Consider the following 9,845-nt stretch of genomic DNA (forward strand, 5'->3'; position numbering starts at 1 on the left):
CACCACAAAGTAGGCTATGTCATTTCCTTAGTTCATTACTATAAACATAAGAAACATAGCTATTAGAAATAAGGAGGAAAATCTAGCAATGATACTTAAATTAACATATAAATGAGAAAATAAAACTGTGATGATGAGACTGATGCCTTTCTCTGGTGTTATAAGTTTGCATATCGCTCCCTCTTGTGGTGGATAATGTCCACGACGTGCTTCCACCATTGCTGACGCAAGTTCCGGTTGTGCAGCAGCCATTTTGTCTGTTCGGGCAAGTCTACCCTGACGGTTACGAACTGCAGTTCCACTTTTAGGAAAACAATTTGAAATGTTGTTGTGGAATCTCTATTTCACGTTATCTACTATCTGAGCGCCGTATAAAATTTATATCACACATTTACAAGCCGAAGAGGGCCCTCCTCTTCAGATAAATCCACAATTGAGCGTGGAAAGCGCGGGTCAGCTGAGCCATGTCGTCCGAGGAAAGCTACTTGGCCATCATACGCTATCTGACTGATGAACGGGAGCCATATGCGCCGGGGACGCCTGGCAACACCAAGAGAAAAATACGCAAAGCGGCTACCTGCTACGTTGTGCGAAACGGGACTTTGTTTTATCAGCGTCGACTGAAGGGCCAGAATGACTTCACAGAGCTGGAGGTGGTGCTGCAGGACGGCCGGAGGAAGGAACTTATCAACGAGGCGCACATCATCATGGAAGGAGGGGAGCACCTCAACCAGCAGCTTACCTGGGAGACCATCTCTCAGAAGTACTGGTGGAGAGGTAAGATACCTAGGTGAAGATAGAATCACTGTGAGGGGATTAAATCAGCCGCACAGCCGGTGTAAACATGAGCTTGTTCAAAGATAAATACGCCACCCGTCATCCATACACAGTTAACCTCTGTCTCCATCTAGTGGTTAGTTAAAGTGCTATGCTTTTCGTTACTCTATTTTTTTTTTTTTACCTTTCTTTTTTTTTATTCCTCGCAGTATTCCAGCAGCAGTGGCAGCAAAAACAGCCCTGTCCTGTTAGTAGTGTCCTGAGGAGTGTCCCGGGACAGACAGACAGACAGACAGTCAGACACTGTCCTTTGACTCCCATGACTGTCCTGGGACTCCCATGACTGTCCCGGGACAGTGAGTCAGACACTGTCCTGTACACTGTCCTGTGTTTATCATGGGAGTCGCAGGACAATGTCTGACTGTCCCGGGACAGTCATGGGAGTCAAAGGACAGTCCTCAGGACACTACTAACAGGACAGGACAGGACAGTTTTTGCTGCCACTGCTTCTCCAGTATTGAGAATGAATATAAAGACCAAGAAACGGACGGGAAGTTGCTAAATACTATTGAATTTCTTAACTAGCTAACTAACTAACCCAGTAACTATCTGATTGTACGTGTTTGCACCACTCAGACTTTTTTTAACAGTACTCATTTCTACACTTTCTGTCACGAAGCAAAAATAAATACAAAACATCTGTTTAGGGCAATATTATATTTAAGCAAACATGTTAAACATTTACTACGATAGTTCCAGTGTCTCAAATGTCAATATTTTTCACATTTTCTTAGTCTCCTATAGTAGTAAATTGAATATGCTTTCCTTGGTGTTTATCAGAAAAAACAAACAATATAAAGATGTCACCTTGCTTCCTGGGCAATTGTGATGAGCACATAATTGTCATATAATGGATAATGAAAATAGTTGATAGTTTTGATTGGAGGAGTTTAAAATGATGGTGTTGTGTAACTGTGAGTGACGTGTCCTCTGTGGCCCTCAGGTATTCTGAAACATGTCAAAGACCACATCCGAGAGTGTGCTCAGTGTCAGAGCAGGCGCAGTGCTGATGACGGCTCCGGGCCTCGACTGTTCTCCCGGCCAGGGAAACGCAGGGCGGCTGCCAGCGCCAATGGTGACGAGGATGAGGAAGGGGAGGAAGAAGAGGGAGATGATAGTTTGGTCTTCACTGACTCATCTTTTCAACTGAGATCCAAGTTGGCCAAGCACGAACTGGTCTTTGTATGTTTCACAGTTTTTTTTTTTTTTGTTCCAGTCCTGATAAATGCAAATGTGCAATAGTGCTGCATGATATGAGGAAAATATGCGATAATGTTTTTGAATGTTGTGATAATATTACTTGCGATATTCAACAAGATATTAAAGTGTTCTCAGTTCTGCTTCTTTCAGTATTCTGCTAAAATACAACAAATTGCATGTTGAATTTAAAACAAATGAAGGGAAATCATTTCCAAAAAAGAATGACAATGACAGTTACATTATAAAATACAGTTTTCTACTGATATTTTCTTTCAACTAACACAAAAAATCTCTGAGTGCCTTTCGTGATGTGTTTATTGCGTCCGTTGATATTGATGTATTGTGCAGCCCAAATGTGTGATCATGTTTGCCCTATAATTTAGTCCTGTGTTAATGGAGATTTTTATTGGTGTGTACTGGGTGTGCTATTTCCAGGTGGACAGCAAGGGGGAGGTGAATCAGTTCATGCCCAAACACAGCCAAACAATGTTGGACAAACTCAACCAGCAGCGCATCAGCAATCAATTCTGTGACATCACCCTGCTGATCGAAGGAGAGGAGTACCGTGCACACAAAGCTGTCCTGGCAGCATGCAGTGAATACTTCAATGAGCTCTTTTTTGAGAAGGGCGCTGCCTCCACACATGAAGCTGTGGTTGACCTCTCCGGTGAGATTTTAATTGTGTTGTTTTCTGATCAGAAAACATTTATCATAGTTGCTCAGTTTTAACCTTCATACTTCTCTCTCTCTCTCTCTCTCTCTCTCTCTCTCTCTCTCTCTCTCTCTCTCTCTCTCCAGGTTTCACCAAAGCCAGCTTCCTCCCGCTGCTGGATTTTGCGTACACTTCCACGCTAACATTCAATTTCTGCGTCATGGCAGATATTGCCAACCTAGCTCGGCATTTGCTGATGACCGAGGTGCTGCAGATATGCGAGTCTGTGCATAAGCAGGTAGAGGAACAGAAGCTGACGGTGTATCAAAGAGGAGACGTGCACACTGTGGTGTCGAGCCAACCGGCTGCTCCGGAGGACTTTAAGGGAGAATCTGGCACCTACGTGGTCACCATAGAGAGCGACGGCAGGGCGGTGGTCACGCAGAGTGGCGTCACCGTGACAGGCGAGCCCTTAGGTTTTGTTGCACCTGCTGAGGAGGCCTACATCCAGCAGCCGATGACAGTCATCGCTGAAGCCATAGAGGGAGACACAGTGCATCATGGGGAGGCTGGACAAAATGAAACCGTGACTCTGATCACTCACAGTGGACAGGCTGAGCCAGGAGAAACCGTTACTCTCATCTCCCGCAGCGCAGAAGGAATGGAGGGGGAGACCATGACTGTGGTCACCCACAGTGGACAGGCGGGAGCCAGCGACTCTCTCGCTGTGGTGTCAGCCTGCCTGGCGATGGAGCAGCCACAGGCTGCAGAAGCGGGAGCCTTTGTTATAAACGTGGACCCAGGCAAAGTGAGCCCATCAGAGGTCGTCGAACTGGCATCCGCAGCCGCCGCCTCCGAAGCAGTGGCGTCGCCTCAGGAGACGGGAGAATCAGCACCCACACCCCAGAAACGTAAGCGAGGGCGTCCAGCCAAGGTGAAGAAGGACGTGGAGGTAGACGAGTTTGTGCCCCTGGACGAGGAGGATCCCTCTGCTGATGAAAGCCACGGAGACAAGCAAGAGATGATGTCAGATGACCCTAACAGAAGACGACTCAGGCAGCGCTCTATTGCCGAGGGCGGTTATGCACGTTTACATATGGGGCTGGAGGATGAAGAGGAGGGGAAGAAGGGTACAACCCCTCCGCGTGCTGCCACCCCTAAGGTACACCTTTATTATTTCTTTAATGTTTATTTGTATAGGGACAAGTATGTAGCATAAACCTATGACACACAACACAGCATTTATAGCCTAAGCTAATTTGCAATGCCCATCCCTAGATGGGCCTTTAAAATACATAAAACTCAACAATAAATACATAAAAGACAGGAACAAAACACAAACTCAAAAATACATACATTAAAATGCAGAACTCAGCAAGAAAATACAGACAGAAAAAGACACAGACTAATACAATAAAGCACCATAAAACAGGAAACCAGATCATTCATGACTACATGGCTGCTGCCTCTTCAGAAACAGTTTGAGTTTAAAATGATCCAGTTTGAGTTCAGTAGGTAAGGAATTGCACATTTTGATTCTCTGAAAAGAAAATCAGTCCGAAATGAGGATTTACGTAAGGGCATCTTATTGTTTGTTTTTTTCTATCACGTTCTCTTAATAGTGAATAGTTAATGTGTTTTTAGGTGGCTGCCAGGCCAGGTAAGAGGGGGAGACCACCAAAGCAGCCAGTGGAGACTCCAGGCGAAGGACAGTCTGTGTCTGAGTCGGGGGCTGACCCAGAGGCCGGCACAGTGGAGAGCCTGGCGACAGGAGAGCTCGGCACAGACGAGGCTGGGCCGAAGGTTGCAGAGCCTGAGGCCGAAACTCAGCAGGAACAGACCCCGGCAGGGAGCACCGTCGACGGAGAGCACACATGCTCTGAGTGCGGCATGTCCTTCCAACGACGCTACGCTCTCATTATGCACACATTAAAACACGAGAAAGCTCGTGGATACAAGTGCAGTGTAAGTTTTAGTGTTCCATCAATCATGTAACGTTTAGTTAGGTTTTTCTTTTTGTGTGTGGCATTTTATGCCTTTATTAGAAAGATTACAGTAGAGAGATGACACACATTTAGGGGATGAGGGATAGGGAATGAATCCAGCCAGCAACAAAGGTTGCTGGCTGGATTGAAACCTGGAACATTGAGTTAACCCCTAGGCCACCAGGGAACCCATCTCGCTTTGATTTTTATGATTTATTGATTTCGTTGATAAGTCTTTCCAAGGTCTTTTTGTTTGTCCAAAACCCAGAAACACAGAAGGTAGCAAATTGTCACATTTTTGAAGCTGGAAATGGCAAATGTTTTGCATTTTCCCCTCCTAAATGACCACTATCACAACACTGCAACTAATAGATTAACGACTAATCCTTTTAGCACTTATTTTGTCTTTTAATCGTCTTTCTTTCTTTGTTTTTACTGCTTATTGTTTACATTTTCACTCCCCAGGTACCACATAGAGTTTTGCAAGTATGTGTTTAATCTAGGTCATGTTATATAGTGAAAATGTTCTGACCACGGTGTGTCTGTGTTCGTGTAGCTGTGTAGTAAGGAGTTCCAGTACGCCGCCTCACTCCGCGCCCACCTGGCCCGACACAAGCAGCAGAGCAGCCAGCGAGCACCCATCACCAAACCCCCAGTAGAACAGAGCTCTGAGGGCAAGGTGGAAAGCGACTTGGAAGAGAAGAACTTGTCGCCACACACCAAAAGAGAGTTTGTGTGCGACATCTGCGGGAAGACATTGCCAAAGCTCTACTCTCTGCGGATCCACATGCTGAATCACACAGGCGTGCGGCCTCACACCTGCAAAGTCTGCGGCAAGACGTTCGCCCACAAACACAGCCTGAAGATGCATAGAGCGCTGCACGATGTCACCAAACAGTTCCAGTGTACATACTGTAAGAAGATGTTTGTGAGCAAGCGGAGCATGGAGGAGCACACCAGCATCCATACAGGTCAGTGCAGACTGTGCTCGAGGTCCAATTCACCCTAATTACAAAACAAATCTTTTTTTTATTAGCCATTAGGGTTGTCACGATTTCTATTTTAAATCGAAAAGAGGTTTTGAATTTCACTATTGGCGATTCCCCCGGTATTTTTCTCTCTCCACACCCGCCTTTTTGCGCACGTCCAAAGAAAAAAAAAAAACGGATACAGCGTAGCTTACCGGCTGGTTGCATGCAGCTCAAGACAGTAACGCTAGCTGCAGCTGCACGTTTCAAGACACCATGGCCACTGTCGGAGTAAGAGATGACGGAAAAACGACAGAACTGGAAAATCCTCCTGCTTCCCTGAAGTCACCGGTGTGGCAACTATTTGCCTTCCCTGTGAGTGAGTTATGGAAACAGACAACGATGGTAAAGCATGTGGGCTCCAACGAGACTCCATGGCGCATTCATGTGCACCTTTTTAAACAAATGGTGCATTCCATTGCACCTCGTAAACTCTGAGAAACTTAAATTGTTGTTGCAAAGTACCCCTCTGCCATCTAGTGGCTCTTATTGTGGCATTGCCATCCCTGTTGGAAAAAAAATTTGAAATCGAAAGTCAAATTGAATCGTGCGATCATCCGATGGGGGCAGTCAAGTCGACGTGTCGGTCACAGAGATGGCCGAGTGAATATTACACAGCCGGTGATGTTCCACTGTCGGGTACACAGTGTTCCCGTGGACAGTAAAGGCAGCTTTCAGACTGAAAACTGAACGGTAGACGTTACCAGGCCAAAATATGCCAATAAGTTAAAAATCTACAGTATATATTGTTAAACGTCTAACTAAATTGTCTTGATTATGATGATGTGATAAACAGAATATTTATTTAGCACATTTAAACCACATTTATTCAGATTAAGGTATTATGATTAAGTCAAACAGGTGTTTTTTTCCCCCTGGGGAGAAAGGCAGACTGTCTGTGCATGACTGTAAGATGGGTCTGTGAAGCCAGAACACTGGTGAATGGGTTAGGTCTCTGAAACTGCTGCTGAATTTTTTTTTTTTTAAAAACACACTAAATTCATATGCCTCCATTGTATTCACACAGGAAGTAGAAATGTGAGCGACGGATATCTTTTAAACTTACTTTCTAACTTTAAATACGCATAAGCTAAAAACTTTCTGCATGGCAGGACAAACACTAAAGTGTGAGGAACTATTCATTGTAAGTTGGGGAAACTGACCCTTTTCTCTGATAAGACTGTAAAGCCAACCAGATATGTGTCTTTTTTCCACCATAAACCATTAAATACTTTTAACAGGTGAATCAAAGTACCTATGCAACACATGTGGAGCAACTTTCCATCGGGCCTCAGCTTTGAGCAAACACCTGAAGAAGCACCTGCCCAAACCCGACGTCCGTCCATTTGCTTGTGCTCAGTGAGTAACTGTTCATCTCTCTTTAATGACACACGATTCACGTTCCATGGGGCAAGGCATTCATTGAGACAATATTTAAATGCACTTACTAATTTCACCTGCAGCTGTGATAAGAGGTTCTATGAATCTAAAGATCTCCAGCAGCACATGAACAAGCACATGGGCCTGAAGCCGTTCCAGTGCCAGGTGTGCGGGAAATGCTACAGCTGGAAGAAGGACTGGTACTCCCACGTCAAGTCCCACAGTGTGGCCGAGCCGTTTAAGTAAGTGGACAGTTGGTGCTCTAACAAAATATCTTCACAATTAGATTTTAGATAAATAATCACCAATAATGTGGTTATAAATATGTGGATATAATATATGTGGCCAAGTGGTTAAAGGCAAGCAATATAACAGCTAAAACAGTCTGGTAAGTTCAGAAGATTACGTCACTTTACAGTAATGCAGCCTTTAAAACCAGGAAAAGACACCACTTAGGCCATATTGCATGATGCAACTTTATTGTCAGTTCACACTGAAATTCATTTTGCGTTTGCCGAGCAGCTCCGCTCAAAAGAAGAAATAAAAATACACACAGTAGACAACAATTACACATTTAGTACAAAAGATGATATTACGATATCTTAAATCTAAGACGATATCTAGTCTGATATAACGATATCGATATAATATTGATGTATTACACAGCCCTAAGTCTAACAGAACTGATGTTAGGGCTGAACTATATTTTCCTCGTATCGTGCAGCTCTAACTGATGTACACCTTGTGCTTTTGTTAACATCAGACTTTGGGTGTTGGAATCATGTTTGATGTGTCCTCAGGTGTAATGTGTGCGGGAAGGAGTTTTTTGAGAAGGCTCTGTTCAGGAGGCACGTGACCAAAGCCACTCACGGGAAGAAAGGCCGAGTAAAGCAGAACCTGGAGAGGGAGTGTGAGCAGTGTGGAAGGAAGTTCACTCAGCTTCGAGAGTACAGACGCCATGTCAACAATCACCAGGGTAGGCGTGCATTCACACACACGGCGGCAAAAACGCAGGTCTTTACATTGATTTTGAATAGGGTTAATGCATCTAAATGCCCGACATGATATACTATGCCTTTCTGACTTGGTTTGACATACTATGCTATGACATTTTATTGACATGACTTTTTATGACTTTTTGTTTTTACTACATACTATACTATGAAATTGTGAAATATAAAGTATACTTGTGCTACAGTGAACACAACAGGACTTCACAGAAATGGGCCATTTAATGACACTCCCACTGCTGCACAACCCCTCGCTTTAGTTGGTCTGAACGTGCCCTAAGACTCCGAACATGACAGGAACAGTCCTGTGTTAGCGTGTGTGGATGTTCATTTATGTTTAGTTTTTGACAGTGCTTTTGAAGTTTTTCTTTTCTCTCTCTCTCTCTCTCTCTCTCTCTCTCCTTTTTAGGAGTGAAGCCATTTGAGTGTCTGACTTGTGGCGTCGCCTGGGCTGACGCCCGTTCTCTCAAGCGTCATGTCCGCACGCACACAGGAGAGCGGCCGTACGTGTGCCCCATGTGCCAGGAGGCCCACATAGACGCACGCACTCTACGCAAACACATGGCCAAGTATCATGGGGACAACCTCCCTGGGAAGATCATGCTGGAGAAGGACACCCTCCAGTTCCACAACCAGGGCACCCAGGTTGAGCACGCCGTCAGCATCCTGGCGTCGGAGCTGCCTCCTGAGCTCCGGCCGGCCCAGCAGCCGCCATCCGAGGAGATCGAGACAGTGCTGATCACCGAGGAGACGGTGGAGGCTGTGGAGGCGGTGCAGGCCGCTCAGGCTGCGGGCGACGGCTCCTTGGCGACGCTCTCGGATCAGGGCATCATGCAGGTCGTGAACTACGTCCTGGCACAGCAGGCCCTCACAGACACCAAGCTCGAGGAAGCACCCGAAGTGATTCAGACCATGGAGGTGGAGGTCGCTCACTTGGCTGAGGTCGAGTAACTTTGTGCCACACACCAGGATATCCACACAGACGGATCACATTGTTTCTCACAGTCTGTATAAAATGTAACAGAATGTACAAAGATGACTATTTTTCTGTGAATGTAAATACCATAAGTGAACCATGAGTTGAGTGTTTGCTGTCTGTTCAGCCCACAACTGTGTGTCGGATGAGTTGTGTGTTCATGTCTATGTTCTATGTAAATAGCTACATACACAGTTACTAGATGAGTTACAAGTCTATGACATTTGGCACTCAGGAGAAATAAAGGTAGAAATGAAATGTGATTCATGTCATTGCGTATCAACCTTACAGCTTTTGTTGCTGACAGAGAAAAGCTGTGAGACTTTACAGCAGCAAACTTAATGGCTGTGGGTTCTTTACTCGGTCAGTGTAACGCTTATCAGTTCAATTTTCTAAGCACAAACGGACATTTGGAAAAACAGAAAAATGGGTTCAAATATCTGAGAAAAATGTCTACCTTGACAAATAAAAAAATTCGATCTTTAAACTGTTTTTCCAATTTTCTGTTCTGGTATTCTCTCCCTCGTTCCACCTAGTTACCAACGGTTGGTTGGCTATTAGCGTGGGTGTGTGTGGATGTGTTCAGGCAGGCATGTCGACGCTGGACAATTACGAGAATATAATTCTGAATCTTTTTGAGAATTTAGGTTGTACTTGCGGGCAAGTGCACAACTTCTTACAGACGAACTTTGGACTGAACATGGGGGCAAGCATCTCGTCATTATACAAGTTTTGCACAGAGCGCAACATACACAGGCTTGATTATGCAAGACTACG

At 45.0% G+C, this 9,845-nt stretch overlaps 1 protein-coding gene across 1 annotated transcript; it reads left to right on the forward strand.

The window, feature by feature from the left end:
* Positions 1–243: 243 nt before the first annotated feature.
* zbtb11 (zinc finger and BTB domain containing 11) lies at positions 244–9,555 on the forward strand. Its single transcript, XM_078259855.1, has 10 exons — positions 244–777; positions 1,781–2,019; positions 2,473–2,704; positions 2,836–3,851; positions 4,334–4,654; positions 5,231–5,645; positions 6,944–7,061; positions 7,166–7,324; positions 7,883–8,058; positions 8,502–9,555. Exons 1-10 carry the CDS (start codon positions 465–467, stop codon positions 9,041–9,043), a joined length of 3,531 nt encoding a protein of 1,176 aa, XP_078115981.1. The 5' UTR covers positions 244–464; the 3' UTR covers positions 9,044–9,555.
* The last annotated feature ends 290 nt before the right edge of the window (positions 9,556–9,845 follow it).

The sequence above is a fragment of the Sander vitreus genome, chromosome 9 (genome assembly GCF_031162955.1).
Source record: "Sander vitreus isolate 19-12246 chromosome 9, sanVit1, whole genome shotgun sequence".
NCBI classification, from domain to species: domain Eukaryota; kingdom Metazoa; phylum Chordata; class Actinopteri; order Perciformes; family Percidae; genus Sander; species Sander vitreus.

What these genes read in the sequence shown, in the direction of transcription:
- zbtb11 (XM_078259855.1), top strand. Translation starts at nt 465, where the DNA reads ATGTCGTCCGAGGAAAGCTACTTGGCCATCATACGCTATCTGACTGAT. An exon ending in AGTGTGGCCGAGCCGTTTAA is followed by an intron (nt 7,325 to 7,882) that starts GTAAGTGGACAG and finishes ATGTGTCCTCAG; the next exon opens with GTGTAATGTGTGCGGGAAGG. An exon ending in CCATGTCAACAATCACCAGG is followed by an intron (nt 8,059 to 8,501) that starts GTAGGCGTGCAT and finishes TCTCCTTTTTAG; the next exon opens with GAGTGAAGCCATTTGAGTGT.